The sequence below is a fragment of the Ranitomeya variabilis genome, chromosome 5 (genome assembly GCF_051348905.1).
Source record: "Ranitomeya variabilis isolate aRanVar5 chromosome 5, aRanVar5.hap1, whole genome shotgun sequence".
NCBI lineage: Eukaryota > Metazoa > Chordata > Amphibia > Anura > Dendrobatidae > Ranitomeya > Ranitomeya variabilis.
In genome coordinates, this window is record NC_135236.1 from 665,284,103 (window position 1) to 665,304,733 (window position 20,631).

General features: G+C 41.0%; 1 protein-coding gene across 2 annotated transcripts in view; it reads right to left on the minus strand.

The window, feature by feature from the left end:
* The window catches only part of WNT7B (Wnt family member 7B), a 135,140-nt gene that overhangs the window by 14,390 nt on the left and 100,119 nt on the right, over positions 1-20,631 (minus strand). For both annotated transcript variants that reach the window (XM_077266639.1, XM_077266638.1), the window contains exon 2: positions 19,504-19,730. In XM_077266639.1, coding sequence (XP_077122754.1) covers positions 19,504-19,730 — 227 coding nt within the window. The remainder of the gene's footprint in view (positions 1-19,503; positions 19,731-20,631) is intronic.

The following is a 20,631-nucleotide window of genomic DNA, read 5'->3' on the forward strand; positions in this document are numbered from 1 at the left end:
GTCATAAGTAATGTAACAAATCCTTTTCAGTTTAGATCGAAATATTATTTTTGCTCTTGTTTTTAGCATATCAAATCTATTGAAAATATACAGTGATTCCCTTACATCTGTAATAATTTTCAGTACCATTCTGCGCCTACCGAATTACCCATGTCAAATCCAAGGAGTGGAAGAAAACATTTATACATAGAGGCTCAGTTTTCTAATCATTCGATGGTACGTGCCAAGGTCTGACAGTCGGATGCTCGTGCCAGGAATTCTGGGTAAAGTCGATGACTGACTGCATGCATTTTTTTCATAGCTTATTATACATTAGTTTCCACGATTCCTCCTCACCACTCCTCATCAAATGTTAAATATAAAAAGATGACTTTGGTATTACAGAAATGTTAAACATGCCTTGGCAGTCTTCAGAGGTTCTCTCGAAAACCCCATTCAGGATTCAAAAGTGGCAAAATCCTGGCTGCAGAAGCGAGTACGAATAAAATTCAGAGAAGTCTGCAACCAAAACACACACATATTTGCAACATGACTACACTCAAAAATTTCTACTTACCAAGCATGCCCACATAGTAAAAAAAAAAACACATTTTCCAACGAGTTGGAAACCAAACTAGATAAATGGGGGAAGATCGAAAAAAAAAATGTGTCCGTAGTTCTATGCAGTATGGAAAGTGGTGGAAAAAGTCACACTCGGCATTACCCCGAAACCCCTTTTTGCCAAAACATTCACATATGCCCTCACAAGGAGACTTCATAAATTTTCCATTCAACCCAAAAATATATATACATTGAAAGCTTTGCCCCCATGTGCAAGACTTTTGCCACCAAAAATGTGGAGTATTCAATACTGTTTCAAAAAGATACTAATTACTTTCGGAATGGGTATGTGAAAAACTGGTACAGTAAATTTTTCAAAAAAGTGCACCAACTGTGGAGTAAAATATTATTGTACATGTACACCAGGCCTGTGTTGGTGTAAGAAGGAAAGAAAAATATCTAATATGCCAAAAATGTTCGCCATTTTTACATACTTGGCACAGTTTTTCATGTTTCTTCAACCTATTCAATCCAAAAGTGTTTCGTCATGTGAAAGCTATTCCCTCTTTTAATGATGTAATGGTCGGAGCTGTCCAGTATGTCCCCCAAATTTACATAAACATCATTTCTTCCTTGGTCCACTTTGTGAACAATCCTAGGAAAAACAGTATTGTAGGCAAAAGAGTAAACTGATCAAAATCAAGTCATGGTAACTGGAAGAGGAAGCCTCTTGTATGGCATATCGAAAGTCATAAAAATCTACATAAACTCAATGGTGAACTCAAAATTCAAACTTTCTTCTCCTAGAAAAGGGAATATTTTTTTTCCAGAATTTGTCTTCTTAAAATATGGAAAGGAGGAAGTGATGACGTTCTAAAAAAATCCATAAAGCCATAAAATACTAAATTTTTAATTTTTTGGTGCATAAGGATTTTGGGCTTTGTGGACTTATGATTCCTCAAGATCTCCCAAGAAGGTATCACAATGTCAGAAAGGGTATGACTCCCATTATTTTAGGAGTGTCGACCGGCCTTCCTTTCAACCACATGAGACATTTCAGCAGCTTGTAAAAGCTAAAACAAAGCACTACATCATGTGCAGCACACATAGTTCAAAAACATTAAGGACCATCAACCACTAAGACCTTTCTTGCATGCTCTAGAGAGCATATCCGAGGGAAGGAGCTTGAAGGTAGAGGCCAGGATTGGCTGTTATGATGTCATGTATTGGAAAAGGCTATGGAGCTAATTAGGATCACAGGCACCACTGCTCCTGAGAAGATTTCTTTGAAAGCCACAGATGAGGTGTTGATGTGAGACAACATCCATCACAGGATTGAATCTGGAGTACTGAACTATCCAAGTGCCATAAACTTTGTCATGCAGAAACATCCATTAACTCTTGAAGACCTTTCTTCTCTGAAGAGATTGCATAATATTGGCACATTAAACTGAGTTATAAAAATGGACATTGTCCTACACTTCTCTTTTGCAAGGGGTGATGTTTAACCCCATTACCATCCCCTTGAATTTTACTCCTAAATGCCTATATGCCAATTTCACTACATCTAAAATACACAATGATAAATGAAACTGTACTGATCTGTATAATTATTTTAAATAAATCAGTAGTTTATGTGAATAAATCAAATTCTGTAATTTAATGTTAAGGACAAGTGGAATTTTTATCACTTTCCAGCAGCCTATCATTCCCATTTATGTGTAAATAATGGGGACAACCTCAGTTATGAAAAAAATACATCTACAGTGGGCACGGAAAGTATTCAGACCCCTTTAGATTTTTCACTCTGTTTCATTACAGACATTTGGTAAATTAAAAAAAGGTTTATTTTTTTCATATTAATGTACTCTCTGCACCCCATCTTGACTGAAAAAAACAGAAATGTAGAAAGGTTTGCAAATGTATTAAAAAAAGAAAAAAACAAAATATCACATGGTCATAAGTATTCAGACCCTCATATTTAAGTCACATGCTGTCCATTTCCTTGTGATCCTCCTTGAGATGGTTTTACTCCTTCATTGGAGTCCAGCTGTGTTTAATTAAACTGATAGGACTTGATTTGTAAAGGCGCACACCTGTCTATATAAGACCTCACAGCTCACAGTGCATGTCAGACCAAATGAGAATCATGAGGTCAAAGCAACTGGCCAAGGAGCTCAGAGACAGAATTGTGGCAAGGCATAGATCTGGCCAAGGTTACAATAGAATTTCTGCAGTACTCAAGGTTCCTAAGAGCACAGTGGCCTCCATAATCCTTAAATGGAAGAAGTTTGGGACCACCAGAAGTCTCCTAGACCTGGCCATCCAGCCAAACTGAGCAACCATGGGAGATGAGCCTTGGTGAGAGAGGTAGAGAAGAACTCCAAGATCATTGTGGCTGAGCTCCAGAGATGCAGCAGGGAGATGGGAGAAAGTTACAAAAAGTCAATTATCACTGCAGCCCTCCATCAGGGAGAGTGGCCTGACGGAAGCCTCTCCTCAGTGCAAGACATATGAAAGCCCGCATAGAGTTTGCTAAAAACACATGAAGGACTCCCAGAATATGAGAAATAAGATTCTCTGGTCTGATGAGACGAAGATAGACCTTTTTGGTGATAATTCTAAGTGGTATGTGTGGAGAAAAGCAGGCACTGCTCATTACATGCCTAATACAATCCCAACAACAGTGAAACATAGTGGTGGCAGCATCATGCTATGGGGTGTATTTCAGCTGGTTGTCATTGAAGGAAACATGAATGCGGCCAAGTACAAAGATATCCTGGATTAAAACCTCTTCTAGAGTGCTCTGGACCTCAGACTTGGCCGAAGGTTCACCTTCCAACAAGACAATGACCCTAAGCACACAGCTACAATAACAAAGGAGCGGCTTCAGAACAACTCTGTGACCATTCTTGACTGGCCCAGCCAGAGCCCTGACCTAAACCCAACTGAGCATCTCTGGAGAGACCTGAAAATGGCGTCCACCAACGTTCACCAACCAACCTGACGGAACTGGAGAGGATCTGCAAGGAAGAATGGCCGAGGATCCCCAAATCCAGGTGTGGAAAACTTGTTGCATCATTCCCAAGAAGACTCATGGCTCTGCTAGCTCAAAAGGTGCTTCTACTTAATACTGAGCAAAGGGTCTGAATACTTATGACCATGTGATATTTCAGTTTTTCTTTTTTAATAAATGTGAAAAAATTTCTACATTTCTGTTTTTTTCAGTCAAGATGGGGTGCAGAGTGTATATTAATGAGAAAAAAATGAACTTTTGTGAATTTACCAAATGGCTGCAATGAAACAAAGAGTGAAAAATTAAATTTAAAGGGGTCTGAATACTTTCTGTACCCACTGTAGATTAAAACTATAAAAAGAACATTTGAGGAGGGGGAGGAGGGAGGTGTAGCTGCAGTTTCTCCCTTCTGAAACAGCATGAGTTGGATGGGAGTAGTAGAAAAATTGAGGATATGTCTGATTGGTTTGTAGAAAATAACAGAAGTCCTGTTTTTTCCAAACTTATAAGGATAAGATCCAAAATACCGTAGACACGTTTACTTCTTCCTACGATTTCACCATGGAGCTAATGGCCCATAGCTGTGATACAGTTTATGAATCTGTGGGGGCAGGAACATTTTTTGGGTTGCAGTAATCAGATGGTCAGAAAACACTGGCAATAGGGGAATTGAAGATTTGTCAGAAATATAAATAAGAAATAACCAAATCAATTTTTTTTCAATTTTGACTGAAGAGAATGGCTCAGTCTTACATTTTTTTAATTTACTGGCAATTTTTTGTATTTTAGAGGGATTCTTTTTTAATCACAACTTACAAAATGATCCTCCAACATGCTCCTCAATTTTTGACAGTAGTAAAAAAAAACAAAAAGAATGTCTGAGACGTCCAGACATGATAATGTAACTTGTGGTTATCAGCGGGAAACCGAACTGTGCTGGAGTGGCAAAGCAAATACACAGTGATTTCCCATAATTACTGATATTTAAGAAAGGAAGTGGCACCAGGAGCTCTTGAGCCAACAGCAGCAAAGTCTTCAATATGTTTCTTAATACAAAGTGATCACTTGGCAATTTTCACGCAAAGGTACCCTTAACTACTTAAGTGCTGGCCATCCTAACATAATATATAGTAAAATGGGGAGTGCCGAGATGGATGGGCCCCTTTCATGGGCAGTGAGGTTTTAACATTTGTCTTTAGTGGCCCAAGCATAGTCACAGGAGGTCACTCTGGCCATCAAATAATCACGGCAGATCTAGTTGGTCAAACCAGATTGCTAGACATGAGCGAATCGATTCTGCCATTGGACTGGAGCCCTACGAACCACCGTCCATCTGCCAGCATTTGCGTTTCCTCTTTTGATAAGCTATCCTGATGCTAAGTTGTATGTGCGTAACGCCAAAACTATGATGTTTCGCCAGGGTGGTTAATAAAAAAGAACTGGCAGGCAGGAGGTCCTTTACCGGCAGGTAGGAGATCACTGGACCAAGTTTTCTGTACTGGCACTACCAGAGATCAGTTGTAATCTGTCAGGAAACCTGGAAATGTTCAATTGTGCTACAGCACCTCCGCAGGAAGAAATAAGTATTGCACTGCATGGAGGACAGATTCTGAAGAGAGATGATTTTTTTGTAACCCTCCATTCTTCACTATAGCTAATACATAAACATTTTTTTCTAACCCTTTAAAATGATATTCCCATGTTGGCATGTATGACCCCTATCAATCCCAAGAATGTGGTTCCCAAATTCCATATTTTGATTGAGCATGAGCACTGCCGTTCCACTGTTGTAAAGTATGGGACTGACAAAAATATGCAAGTTCTGAACTCGCCTACCTGCCTTAGTCCCATAGTGTTTGAACATAGCGGCAGAGAGCATGCTCAATTAGTGGTTCATTTCAAATGCTATACACAGGACCCCACCGTTCTTGTGATTAGTGGGGGTCCCATTAGGGGACCTCCAGAATCAGAAACTTATTACCTATCCTTTGGAAAGCCAATAAATTATTATTATAGAGCAACCTTTTTAAAGGAGTATTCTCATGTTGGAAATGTATGACCTCTCCATAGAATAAGGGTCTGAAGCATGAGGGTCTAATAGTTGAAGGTCCAACCTTGACAAGTGGCTCTGTCTCACCCGACTATGAATTGACAGATAGGCAAGAATGGGCACTTTTCTTTACTCACTTCCACGGCAAGTCCAAAAATAACCAAGTATGCATTTTAGGGGAACTACTTTTAGAAAATGACAGGGTTTTTGTGTTACATTAATTTTTTATATATATTTTTGTAAAAAAATCACATTGAGATCTTTATTAAAAAAAAAAGCTAGCACACTTGCAATTCTCACATTGTCCCCTGGACCTTTTTTAGACTTATACTTCCTGTCCTTTAAGGAAGAGTTTTCAGCAGGCTTCGTATCATCAGAGGCAGGACTACAATGAGAGATAACACCTCCATACACCACTGATAACACAGAATCCATCTATCACCCTTCACAGTGATCTTTGAACACACTTATTAGATGATTCAATGCAAAATATAGGCTCAGAGTCATTTTTGCCATGTACACGTGTTGTTTCCTGAAACAGCAGGAAGGTAAGAGTCTAAAAAGCTCCAGTTGCCTGTGTGAGAATTTTAAGATTTCTATGTTTATATTTTTAACATAGATTGGGATGTGGAAAAAAAATGACCAAAAATATCAAAAATAGCATTTAACACAAAAAACTGTTTAGATCACTTTTTGATGTATAGCTTTCAGTTAAGGTTCTGGATCCGAAAGCAAAATCAGGGAGTGTAATAAGGGCCATATATAATACTGGAACCATATATTATGGGATAAGGACCTATGAACCATCTCAGGATCTCGGTTTAACTGTTTCCACTGCACCCCCTATATATGTCTATACACCCCCTAGTCTTCTCAGCACTGGAGAGTGGACATGACACGATAGAGTTGTGGAAAATACCATCTTTATGAGTTAATGATGAGGTTTGGGTGAGTAGTGAACTTTGTCGTTGTATTTTTTTGGCTAATAGTTATCTTAGTTGTGTTTCTAGTGATCTGTCAAGAATCAGCAACTGTACAAAAGATCCATCAAGGTGGAAAGAAAGATGGAGAAGATCGAGGTTTACTTGATAGAGTTTCAAGCAATATTTTTTCATGTAACTTCATCCTTTTGAAGGGTTAGAGGGATTGTCCACTTTTAGAAAATGTTCAATTGTTTTTAGAAAAACAAACAAACCAAGCTTTATTCACCGATCTCATGTCCACCAGTCTTTTCAGCTATTCCTGGTATCCGGTATTGGGTGCGCCACTGACGTCACATCGACAGACAAACCATGAGCTCAGCGGCACTGCCCATGTAGAACGTCCCACTCATACCCGTTGAGATTACGGATTGGCGTCAGCGCTGAAGCCACTACTAGACACCAGGAGCAGTAGTGAAGACTGAACGCCATTTTTCTCTAACATACTTCACCCGCGGACCAAGATTTTCTGATGTAGGACAACTATTTTAGTCATGCTTGCCAACTTTTTGGGAAGGTCCACCAGGAGGACAGTATGTAGAGTGTGCAAAACGTGATGGCAGAATTTTTAACCCAATAGCTTCTCCCTCTTTAGAAGGGCATGCCCCTTCTGTTGCACTTCCAGCCCCTGCCCTGGCTGATTCAATGCCCCCACCACATAAAAATATCTTCCTAAAGAGCTTTTAAGAGTTTTTGAGAAATTTGCAAACTCTTCTGGGAGTTCTCAACTTTTTATCGGGAGCCTGCAGAACATTTCAGGAGAGTTGGCAAATATGGATTTATCATCTCGTTGGTTATTTTTGATGCCTGCACTAATGACTTTATCAGCTAGGGTTTGATGCTTGGGTCGGTATTAGAGGATGGGTCAATGACTAGTGGTGAAGACCAACAGAGCCAGTCATTCTGATTAACATCCTTATGGATTGAGGGACCTAAGAAAAGGTGATAATGTATTATTTTTGGTCTTCCATAAGCAGTGCCAACATGTCCATTGGTTGTGTGGGATATTGTAGCCAAGCCCTACTCAAGTTAGACTCTGATCACATCTCCGTTGGACGTTTGGAGCCTTTGTCGCAATTTTTGCCAAAAATACCAAGCAGAATAGCACAGCATGGAGAAATCCTAAGGACCTCATTTCAGTCAATGGTGTCTGCTTGGCTCCGTTGGTGTTCCTCATGGGAGGTTTCTTCCATCATTTTGTTCTCCTACTCTTATGATGGAATGGAATAAATTATATTTGAACCCAGACATGAACAAAAACTAAGTATAGTTGAGCTGCAATACCAACAGTCTAAGGCCAAAAGTGGTGCTGTTACTGATCGAAAAAATCAGCCATGTTTTTCTGATCTCACGGAGCCCCTTTCTAGCCACTCATAACCATGTCAGCCATGAATTGAGTGAAATATCCCCACATTACATTTTTTCTTTGCCCGGCTTCAGACAACTCTTTTTCCGTCTATCAGAATCCCAGTTCTTGAAACACTGTTGAAAAATAAAGTCAAAGGATCTAGTAGGACGACCATGTTGTTCAACAGACGAGAAGGCAGAAACAAAAGGGAACAAACACGGTTCAAGTATTTGTGGTCTTCTGAAGTCGAAAGAGAAAGACAAGCCGTTCACGGCTCGATGGTCTCCGAGAAAGCCATTGTGCAGAAGGAGGGAGCAGACAAAACGCAGCTTGAGGTGTTTTTGGAAAGTTCTCCGCTAAGAATGACTCAACGCTTACTTGCTTAGTTTTTGTCTGCCTTGCACTTTCCATTTTGCCCATGAGCTTAAAAACGTAATAGACGTGGACTTCACTTCCCAAAACCATTGAGACCAGATAAATTAGAAGACTCAAAGGTGGGATGGGTCGAAAATACGTGTGACATCCCACTGGCAACTCATTCTGCAGAAAGTACAACATTTTTAGGTGATGAGTAGGGTTCTTGCCCTTAGAGATGCTTACAAGACGATTTTGATTAATTGTTTTGCCTACAAGAATTTTCTTCAGATAAAAAAACATGTCTACTTTATCACAAAAACAGCGCCACACCAGTCTGTGGGTTGTGTGAGGTATTGCAGCTAAGCCCTATTTATTCAGTTTAACGCAGCATAGGTGCAAACTAGACAAGCGTAGTGCCTTACAAAAACGAATCAAGAAAAAAGGAGAAAAAAGAAATAGAAAATTTAGAAAAAAACAATAAGAAAAAAAGTAGCTAAAAGAAAGGTAAAAAGAAAAACAAGAAAAAAAAGGTAAAAAAATAAGAAAGAAAAAAGCAAAAATAGAAAAAATAAAAAAATAATAAAAAAATAAAAAATAAGTTGTAATGAAAAAAGAAAAACAAGAAAAAAATTAAACAAAACAAAAAAAAAAGAAACGAAAGAAAGAAACAAAGAAGAAAGAATACAAAAATAATTAAAAATAAATAAAAAATAAGGTGTAATGCATTGTCTGGAAGAAAGGAGCCAAGGTGTTTATTTATGGACAACCCCTTTAAATTTTGGGGTGTATTTAAAAAGTTTTTTTTTTTTAAAAAAGGTTGTCTAGTGTAGGAGACCCATTTTTAAACACCCTAGTATAGAATTGTGAGCGATCAGATTGGGACCTCCTGTTTAGTATCCTTAGGAAGTGACCACAAAATATTAATTTTAACGGGTACCTGTAATTCCTCATTTCTCCTATGGCGGTGCTGCAGGGAAATTGAATAGTTTTGGTCAAGTTTTCCCTCAGCGATCACAGTGATTCATATTTTAAATGAAAGGGGGCGTTACCAGTGTGAGGCATGTAGATCAGGAAAGCAGACTGTCAGTCATTACATGTCTCACACTGGTAACTCCCTCTTTAATTTACAATAAGCTCTGGGGGCAGATTCTCATGGAGATCTATGTCCTGCCCAGAGACAGCTCATTTACATATTAAGAAAAATCATAACTTTCCAACAAAATTATCATTTTTTAAGTTTAGTGTAATCTACGTAGTACAATTCATACTAGTTAGAGGGATCCATTGACAATAAATTGATTACAAATGATCCCTTTCCTGAGATTTCTAGTGATCGGCTGTTGGGAAACCTGGCAGTAAGTGTTCACTTTCCCTGCAGCGCCACCACAGGGTGAAATGGAGCATTACACAATGTCCACTGAAATCAATAGATTGTGTGTGCCATGTGGGACGCGATGAGTCCTTCAGACCGAGAGACGCTAAGTAAACGCTGGCCAAATGATTGGGAATATGTTCCGTACCCCCCGGTAAACGAAGGGAGGGCATTGTCTATCCCGTGCTTGCTTTTCGGCCCCATGATTAGTGGTCATTATCGAATAGATAAGGTCTGTTCAGCCATCACTGAGGATTAGTTTGGGAATCTCCGCTCCATGCCAACAAATGACTCTTGTATAAATACACTGTTTACATAGGTCTTGGCAGGAATACAACACCCATCATCTCCACACAATAGCGTTGGGCAGCTCAATAAGAAATTACTGGAGGCTGTAAAGTAAAATGAGGTTGTCTTCACGGCTGCTCGCAGGCTTCATTCCCAGATTATTATGTAATTATATGTACAAGTCGCTGCCATATTTCTTTATGGAGCGTCTCCCTCCGGTGAACCAGATCCACCCTTACGGTGCCAGATAACATTATCAGTGAAAGGGTTAAATACCCCCCCAAAAAATGTGACGGATGAGGTGGAGACTCCACTTTTTCTCTAGACTATAAAGACCAGATTTGGATGGATTACATCGAAATCCTCAGCTTGTTATCCACAACCTGAGTTTTCCGGGACACTGTGGTAGATGTCCACCCATCATTCGTTATATCAGAGCACTGCCAGTGATGGCATATGTGATGGGGAAACATATGGGCTGGGAAAGATTTATACAAGATTTTGGAGGCATCTGTGGGGAGTTTTGCAACTTCATCAAGAAGGGAATTTGTGATGTCAGGTACTGATGTTGGGGAGAGGTCAAGGTCACAGTCTCCGGCCTAGTTGTTGGATGGTGTTGAGGTCTAAGTTACGTGTCACCAGTCATGTTCTTCCATATTCCCCCAACCATGTCTGTATGGACCTTGTGCACTGGGCATAGTCAAGTGGAAGAGGAAAGAGTCTTCTCCAAACTGTTCCCACAAAACTGGACGCTACAATTGTCCACAATGTCTTGCAATGAAGTAATAAGATTTTCCTTTACTGGAGCTAAGGGCCCAATGCCGACCCCAGATAACAAACCCATAACTATCCTCCATAACGCTCTCCTGGCATTCACCAAACCCAGACTCATCCATCAGACACCAGATAGAGAAGTGTGATCAGTCACTGCACAGAACACGTCTCCTCCAGAGTCCAGTGGTGGCTGCTTTACACCACTCCATCTGACACAGCATTGTGCTTGGTGATGTAAGGCTTCATGTAGCTGCTCGGCCATGAAGCTCCCGGAGGGGGAGCAGTGTTTGTGCTGATGTTAATACCATAGGAAGTCTGGACTCTGCAGTTATGGAGTCAACAGAATGTTGGTGACTGTTCTGCCCTCTGCTCCCCTGCACTCGGCAGCACGGTGACTAAGTGGGTTGTACTTTTGCAGCGCTGGGGTCTTGGGTTCCAACACATAGATGGAGTTTGTATTTTCTACTCATGATTGTTCTAAAATATCCTCTCTAATTTCCATCTTATCGATGTGTTCTTCTTTCCCACTACAAACCTCAATTCTCTTCCCCTTCTCAGCCGCAGTCGGTGAATAATCCGCTACAAGATAAATGCTTCATTGAAAAGATAATGGCGCAATAAATAAATAATAGTTAAACTCTATCTGTTACCTGATACCGTTATCACTCTGGACCCTTGAGAGTCTCCCCATTTCTGGCACCAGCAAATGGACCTTAAGTTATCATTTTTGGCACCAAAAACAAAAGAGGCCACTATGCGAAGACTGGCTAAGCCCAGCATACCTGACGTTCTTCATATTATTACTGATTTTTTAAAGCTTTTTTTTTCTTGTAAATGTCTACGGAGCCTTGAAAATAGCCTCATTAGGATGGGAAAAATAGTAATATGTTTATTGGTGTATTGTAGCAGTATTAATACAGCATAAAGGGCAATAGAACTATGAGGATTGTCAGCCTGGCTATCAGATTTCCATCTCCCATCTGTGGCAAGGATGGGCTGAGAGTGGTCCCTTGTATCCGACTGTTTATACCCGGATACGACATAAACCGGCGACTTAATGCTGCCAAATAGTGCCAAAATAATACCATAGAAATATGTAGCTTAAAGGGGATTTCCGTTTTTACTCCTGGTGTTTGTTATCGCTCAATGCAGAGCCGCTGACTGGCTGCAGCGATGCCGACATGATGTCGGCACTGTAGACATCAACAGACACCAAGAGCAATGTTGGACCATGGTAGCTAGTGGACAGGGGTTTTACCAAACTGATAAACCCCTTTAAATCTGACTGTTGACACAGAACAGGAGACTTATATCCCACTTTTTACCCTTGTTCCCCCCGAGTTGAAAGTTTGCAGGTCAGGAGAAGTTGGATGGAGCAACTGGTGGTACATGAAACTTCTTGCTACATTCAACGTCTATGGCACATGAAGGTAGCCAACCTCAGAGCTCCTCAAGTATCTTCATTCCTTCGCTGCCAGAGACTTAAGGTCCTCATACACACATTAGTGGGCCTCTTGACTCTTCCTCTTGATGTCGGAAGAAATAGGGATCTAACATGTTCGATATTGGACTCACGATCCTTTTGTTCTCCACCAGAAAAGTCTGGCAGCTACTCTTTTGTAGAGAACACAAGAATGTTCAGTAGAGTGAACGCTGCTGTGTATGGAGGAGTTGGGAGAGATAACTAAAGGCCAAATGATGGTTTGGCCAACAGCTATCTATTGTGTAGTGGCCCCTTTAGAATTGACTGGGAAGGATGTACAGTATATGCCACCAATTACTCCTTTCACCTCCTCCTTGTTGGAGTCTTTTGGTCATGAAAGATCCAGGGTAGGACAGAGAAATAAGTAACCACCACTGGTCTTCGGTTTGAGTCCAATCAATTGGATCCACACTCATCTAGTCACCTCTCTGCTGTCCAGAATCCCGGAATGTCTATCAGCCATATCCTCCTTCTTCTCCTCTCCCTTCCTCAAACTCAATGTGGACAAATCCGAACTCATCATCTTTCCTCCATCTCATAGATCTTCCTTACCTGACCTATCTATCGTAATTAACGACATCACGCTTTCCCCCGTACCGGAAGTCCGCTGCCTCGGAGTAACCCTTGACTCTGCCCTGTCCTTTAAACCGCACATCCAAGTTCTTTCCACCTCCTGTCGCCTCCAGCTCAAAAATATCTCCAGAATCCGTCTTTCCTCAACCGTCAAACTAAAATGTGTGTGCATGCCCTCATCATCTCCCACCTTGACTACTGCAACATCCTCCTCTGTGGCCTCTTTGCTAACATCCTTGCACCTCTCCAGTCCATCCTTAACTCTGCTGCCTGACGAATTCATCTCTCTCCTCGCCACTCCTCCGCTTCCCCCATCTGCAAATCTCTTCACTGGCTCACATTCCCTCAGCGTATCCAGTTCAAATTACTAATACTAACCTACAAAGCCATCCATAACCTGTCTCCTCCATATATCCCTGAACTAATCTCCCCATATCTTCCCTCACGTAATCTCCGGTCCTCCCAAGACCTCCTTCTCTCCTCCACACTTATTCGCTCCTCACCCAACTGCCTCCAAGACTTCTCCCGAATATCCCCCATCCTCTGGAATTCTTTGCCCCAACACGTCCGACTGTCAACCACATTCGGATCCTTCAGACGGAACCTGAAAACTCACCTCTTCAGGAAAGCTTACAGCCTGCACTGACCCTGCTGCCTCCTCACCACTACCGGAGCTACCGCCTCACCAACACCGGAGCTCCTGCAACCCCCAACCTACTGTCTCCTTCCCCACCATTTTGCAGAATGTAAGCCCGCAAGGGCAGGGTCCTCGCCCCTCTGTGTCAGTCTGTAATTGTTAGTTGCTTACTGTAAGTGATATCTGTAACTTGTATGTAACCCCTTCTCATGTACAGCACCATGGAATCAATGGTGCTATATAAATAAATAATAAAAATAATAATAATAATAATAAATAATAATTTATTTCCTCTGTAAACTGGCAGGCTTGGCTCTACCTTTGGTAAGGCAGAGGATACCTCCATACACACTGGATATTCATTAATCCCACCAAATTGATAGGGTTTTGCTGGCATTTATCTAAAAAGTATGGCCACCTTTGGATTGCTAAGGTCTTCTAGATAGAACACAGACCATCTTCCATCCTCTCCTCTCCTGTCAAGCACATTGAAGTGTAGCTGAAGAACCTCTAGGTGGGGCCTGTGTTGCATGACTAAAGGTGCCGTCTATAAATCTATACTATATCTGGGGTGTCTCGAAATATCAAAGAAGCCACCTTTCATTGCTGGATCCCATAGCATCACCACCAGCTTTACTGTCATCCATTCACAACTGATGCATTATTACCTGGACACACCTAACAACATCATACACCATTTACAAACTCGTCTACAACACAGGAGGAATGAGGACATATCCATTCATGCCTTCAAAAGCCATAAGCTAATAAGGAATTCTTTCATGGTGATTGCATAAAGGAAACTATGACCATAACATACCATCGTGGTCATCACCGTAAAATCTCATCAAGAGCTGAAGAACGCAAAATCAAATAGTCTTCATCTCACCTCCCTTCATTCCTTCATCTATTCCAGGAAGCACTCATATATTTGCTTCAAGACCCAGAAGATTAAAGCCTTTTCTGCTTGACACCCCTATAAAACATGTCATGTGCCGTCCTATCGCTAAACCCATCTCTCCATCATAATTAAATTCCGCATTAACCCTTAAAGCGATTGTCCGGCAAATAAAAATAGTTTGGTAAAAAATAAAGAAAAAGTATAAATGCTTACCCTCAATTATCCCCCACATCTCCCGATCTGACACCTACCTGGTTCCTGGTGGTCTCTACTTCCTATTCCACTTTCAACACCAAAAATGACTAGAGGGGATGGCTCAGCCAATCACTGGCTGCAGCGGTGAACTTCCCTAGTCAGTGATTGGCTGAGCAAACATTTCTGCCCATATTTGGTGTCTTGAGCATGGACCAGGAAGTAGAGACCAGAAGGGGCAAGTTAAGCGCCTAACTAGGAGCTGTGGGAGATCGGTGAGGGTACCATCAGTATTACTTCTATTATTATTTTTTTTACCTGTCTGACCTTAAAGTACTCAGGAGAATTACTCGTGTCCATCTTATACCCATAATTCCTAACTCTGACCAATACAGTAAAAATATTACAGAGCCGAAAAGGCCTTATTTAGAAGTTTGAAGTGTTGTTGTGAGGTCACACAGCAGGCCAATCACCTCTCACTTTCTGAGTGATGAGAGTTAAGCGGGGGTGGAACCCCTAATGAATATTAATGAGTAGGCATCTAATGAATATTAATGAGTAGGCATTTTAACACTTTGAGGTCTACAATGTCAGTTATATGAATAAAGTAACCGTCATATAGCGCAGAGTACACTGATTATACCATGCTAAATTAATCTGTATGAAAAGATAGAAACCTCCTCAAAAAGAGACCAGATGCAACAAGTGTAGCCCTAGTTATTCTGTTCTTCCTTTGTCAACAAGGCTATTACTTGGCTAAATAGAAGATGAAAGAGTTTTGTCTTTGGGTCACAGGATTGCAAGTGGGACAGAAACGCTCTCCAGCTAAGTGCTGAGTGAGTGGGACAGACGCAATGTCACCTGATGGGAAAGTGAGATAATTGTGGTAAACACATCAAAGACTGGGATAAGATGATGTACAAGTATGGACGGGAGAGAAGATGAGATATGAGGAGGTGACTCTGTCAGGGACTCCTGAAGTCCATGGTTCCTAATTGTTTTTTTTTTGACTGATCATTCCTGGAAAACCCCTTTAAAGAGGACCTGTAACTTGCCATAAATACATTATTCTTTACCTGGTGTAATTGCCGCTGTTCTCCTGAATTCGGCGTTGTTTTTCTTTTGTTCCTACGCCTCTCCATTCCAGAGATATGGCCCTCTATTCTCAGTACATAAATCTAATCTTTTATGCCAAGTGGGAGTGGTCCTTCACGTCCTTCTATGGGCGTGTTCATGAGGAATGCGCCCAGTTGGCTAATAAGACTAGATTTATATACTGGGGAGAAGGGGCCATATCTCAGGAACGGAGAGGCGCAGGAAGAAAAGAAAAACATCGCCGGATTCAGGAGAACAGGGGCATTTACACCAGATAAAAAAAATACATCTTTATGGCAAGTGACCGATTCTCTTTAAGTAAATTACACTTCGGGTCCACACAGAGGAAGAACTGTGGTTACCGTAATGGTTGCTACTAATATTTTTCTGTACGAATGACTGTTGTGAAAAGTGAAAAATTGGGAATTATTTTGGGGGCACTTTAGCCATCACCCCATGATAGGGGCACTGTTGCTGATAGTGTTATAGAGATATCTCAATCTCCGTCATTATGAGGTCATGCTCGTCAGCTTTTTTATGGGGGCACTCTTGTTCTGACTAGGAAGTATGGTGGTATAGTCTTAGCCTTTGAAGTTGTTTCTTAAGTTAGGAGATGACGACTAGGACTGACCAAAGGGTCATGAACCGAACCTAATCCAACATCCCTACTTGACATATCTGTGGAAAACTTTACGTAAACATCCAAATAGATACATTCCTTAGCCATAGGCATCATCACTGCTTGTACGGATAAGTAACCTCTCCTTCTGTATCCTAAGGCCTGAACTGTCAGCGGGACACATTCCCCGGCACCATAAACGTAGAACATTTCCTGGAGCGTTCCCTCTTTCCCTTTGATGGGCTTTGGAACCCAATGGAGGTCTAAAGGCTATTTTTTTTTAAGCTTCACCTTAAATACATATGCACTGACATTGTTTACTCTGTTTCTCTTCCTGAAGCTTATTTAAAGCCGGGCATAGAGGACCAGAAAATCACCTTATGAAATCTTCATCCAAATTTGACAAAAAAAAATTAGGTTCACCCATTTTTCCATTCAGTGGTGTCGGCAATTTTGCAAAAATGACAACTGGCAGTGCAGCCATATTAATTAAAACATCAACTAAAAGTTAAAATCCACATATAGCCTCATCAGAGTTTTAAACTAATGTTTTGTCCCTCTGCCATGCTTTAGACTGCAGCTTGGCCCGGTAAGGTGTTCTATATATTCGAACGTTTGCCAGGAGTTCGGTACGTAGAACGAAATATATGTAGTAGCTGTCAGAGAATAATTGTGATTTTCAACAGATTTGTGCAAGCCAAAGATCCTACTGGGCTTCCCATTTTGGTGTTGGGTCTTGGTACACTGACCGGAAGAGTGTGGGAGTTTGTTCGCCCCTTTCCAAGATCTTTGGGCCAATGCTTCTCAGTAGATAGTAGTTCCATGGGTATACTCCCAGTAGCAAAGGGGATAGGAGCGTATCAGCTTGAAATAAATTGAATTTCGTGAAGAATTTGGAATCATCAAAATCCTAAGTTTTGGTGATGCGATTTACAATGGCAGGCCGCTATTTTGCCTTTTTTTGGGGGAGGGTTGGGATTAAAAATAATACAAAATTATATTTCCTTAACCTAAGCATGCCGCTCACCTGTTTCCCATCTGGGTCCTCCAGTCTTAGCTTCGGATCTTCTAGCCTGAGGTATTTGGATCTTTCGGAAGACTGGAGGACTGGGCAGGAAGCTACTCCAGTCTAGGACAGGTGACGATGATGTATATGGTATTTTAACCCATTCCTGTCAACAAATGTATGATGCTTTGAGGTCCTGGAGAGCGTATAGTGTACCCCACTCGATATGGAGTAGTGAGGAATCACAGCCATGCAAGAAGGGGCACCATGATGGTTTCCGAACAGTTCGACCATGTGGCACCAAGGACAGCCAATCCTCCCTAATGTTCCAGTCTCTCTACCTCTTCTGGAGTCACAACGACTGGGTAACGGCAGCTCTTGCCCTGCCCCAAACTCTCTGTTCATCACTACTTCCCCACTCGGCAATTTGGCAGCTCCAAACCTGCCCGGTTATCCTACAGGTTTAGCATGCGGCACCATGGATCTCTCATTCACCCTAAAGACAGTCGAAAATGTTCCAGTCTCTCTACCTCTTCGGCAGTCACAATGACCGGGTAACGGCATCTTTTGCCCTGCCCCAAACTCTGTTTATCACTACCGCCCCACTTTGGCTGCCCCAAACCTGCCCGATTATCCTACTGTTTTTGTCCAGCTCTGTCTCCATCAGTCCTTACAGACTTTTTCGTGTGCTGCTTCAAACTTAAAGGGTTGTTCCCACCATTGAAAGTTATCCAAAGGAAAAGTGATAACATTGTGGTCTGCTGGGGTCTAACTGACTACTTCATCCCCGAACATGCTTTGCCGAAATCAAGCGGTGATTGCACATGGGTGCCCCCGATCTATACATCATGTTTAGGACTGACAACAAAAGCTGATCTCTTACTTGTGTATCTCCAACAGTCCCCCAAAAAACAGGATAGTCGTAGCAAGGAAAGTCGTAGCACCTTGTGCGGCCACCAGTGGGGTATTTCAAAATCCTGGCCAGGGGTTCCATCATTAGGTAATAACTTTTTAATATTGGAATATATAAATAACCACTCTTTTTTGGCGCCACACTTTCTAAGGGTCTTTTGCTGAGTTTTTTTTCTAAGAGAATACTGAGCGAAACTTTCAAGTTTTTGAGTATTGTTGTATTTTTGAAGAGTTTCCGCTCAAACAACTCCTCAAAATACCCTCTATGTGCACAGTTTCAGAGTAGAAACACCAAGTTTTCGTGGAGGATTTGGACAGTTTTTGCTCCAAAAAAAATCTTCCAAAAATTTAGTGCGCACATACCCCAAGGCTATTTTCAATATAGTTTTTTTTTTGAGGGGTTCAAAAATGAGCTTTTAAAACAGAAACCCCTTTCTGGGAGGAATTTTTGAGTTCTTTTTTTGCTGGAGAAATTTTGAAGATTTTTGTGTTTTTCACCTGAAGCTTTTTTTTTTGCAGTCTTTTCATTTGACAGTGTCTAGCTTGGGTCCCCATTGACTTTGATAGGGTTAAAATTCAAGTTTGGGTAAAGTTCTGGTATCTGAACCGAACTTTGGACTAAAGTTCGCTCGAACATCCACTGGTTTACTCATCCCGAACCTGGAGCGTAAGACAATTGTCCAAAATTCCTTATATGAAAATAAAATTGGATTTCCCATAGAAAAAATAGGAGATGTTTTCCAAGCAATTTCTAAGCACAAGGTTAGGTTCAGGTGTACCTTTTTTTAATGAGTTTTTGGAGCAGATCATCTGTAAAATCCTACTCGAAAACTGCTTCAAAAACTCATACGGGTATTTTTTCTTTTTTACAATTTTTGAAATTATTTTTTACATTTTTCTTTTACCTCTTCAGATTTTAGACCACAGCTCGTGGGGAAAAAAAAGAAGTTGCACATGCACACTGCTAAAGGTTCACACGGTGACCAACTGGCCAGGTGGCCACCAGGTTGGCTCCCGTTTGACTATACATAGATTAAGGCATTAAGGACATCCATAAAATGCTTTGTTAATTAGCAGAGGTGCTCAAAACAAAAGCTCTAAGTCGAGTGATACTATAGTATAGTACTATATGATGGGCCCAGGAGAGAAAGTGGTCATCCATGAAACTTTCGACTCATGGTTAGCTCGAATATTCTCACGGTCAACTTGAAAAGTTGGCAAGTGTGGACGTTACTGTACCAGTCGTAAAATAATTTTACATATATGCCACACATTAATTTTCTCAAATCTTAAAAAATACATTACTTATCAATGTCGGTCACCAAACCCCACCCCACCCATAGGGATAGAAATTGCTTACCTACTCGTAGCTCTTGTCCGAAGACCGTCCTCTCTCCAAGTGCCGAGCAATTCCATCTGGAGAATCGGAACTGATACTGACATTCATTGATCCCCATCTGTGCCCCTTCTCCAATAACTATAATGGCATCCGGGCGGCTCTCACAGATGGCTCTTTGCCGAGGTGCCAACCCTGGAATCTTGTTGCAGATTATATTTGCTCCCAAAGCCACCACAGATGACAAAGCTCTAGAAAGAAATAAAAGGAGCTATCAGAGGTGAAACGGAAGTGTAGACTATGACAACCCTTAAAGGACTAGTATTGGCGGCCATCATTCACTTTTCACAAAAACATAAACAATAGCAAATTGAAACCTTAAACTCAAACTTCTAACAAATCCAGGTTGTATACGAGGAGATCTATAATCTGGCACCAAAGAACATTTGGATCTCTGGAGATGGACTTCTAACCTTGAGATTGTTGATATTGCTCAACAATTTTGGTTCTCAAGTCCTCAGACAGTTCTCTTCTCCTCTTTCTGTTCTCCATGCTTAGTTTGGCACATACAGACACACAATGCGAAAATTGAGTCAACTTCTCCCTTTTTTATCTGGTTTCAGGTGTGATTTTCAAATTGCCCATACCTGTTACTCGCCACAGGTGAGTTTGAACGAACATCACATGCTTGAAATAAACAATTTTGGAAAGGTGCCAACAATATTGTCCAGCCCGTTTTTGTAGATTTGTGTGAAATTATGGCTAATTTGCCTTTTATTCTTTTTCTTTTTGTGTTGTTCCAATGCACACAAAGGAAATAAACATGTGTATTGCAAAACGTGTAATTGCATTAATTTCCTGGGAGAAATACTTAATGTTCTGGAACAATTTCAAGGGTGCCAATAGTTTTGGCCATGAATGCATACGGGCCCATACTGAATGTCTTTTTTCTCATTGTATTCCATGTAATGAAAGTATTCTCTAGACACATTGATGGTGTCACCATATGGCGGCACACAAGCCTAAACATCCCATACACTTTGCATTGATTCTTAAAGGGATTTTTTTCCATCTTTACATTAGGATATTTTTGGATAGAGCTTGTAAAAATAAGCACTTTTGCAATTTACTGCTTATTAAAATTTGTAGTAG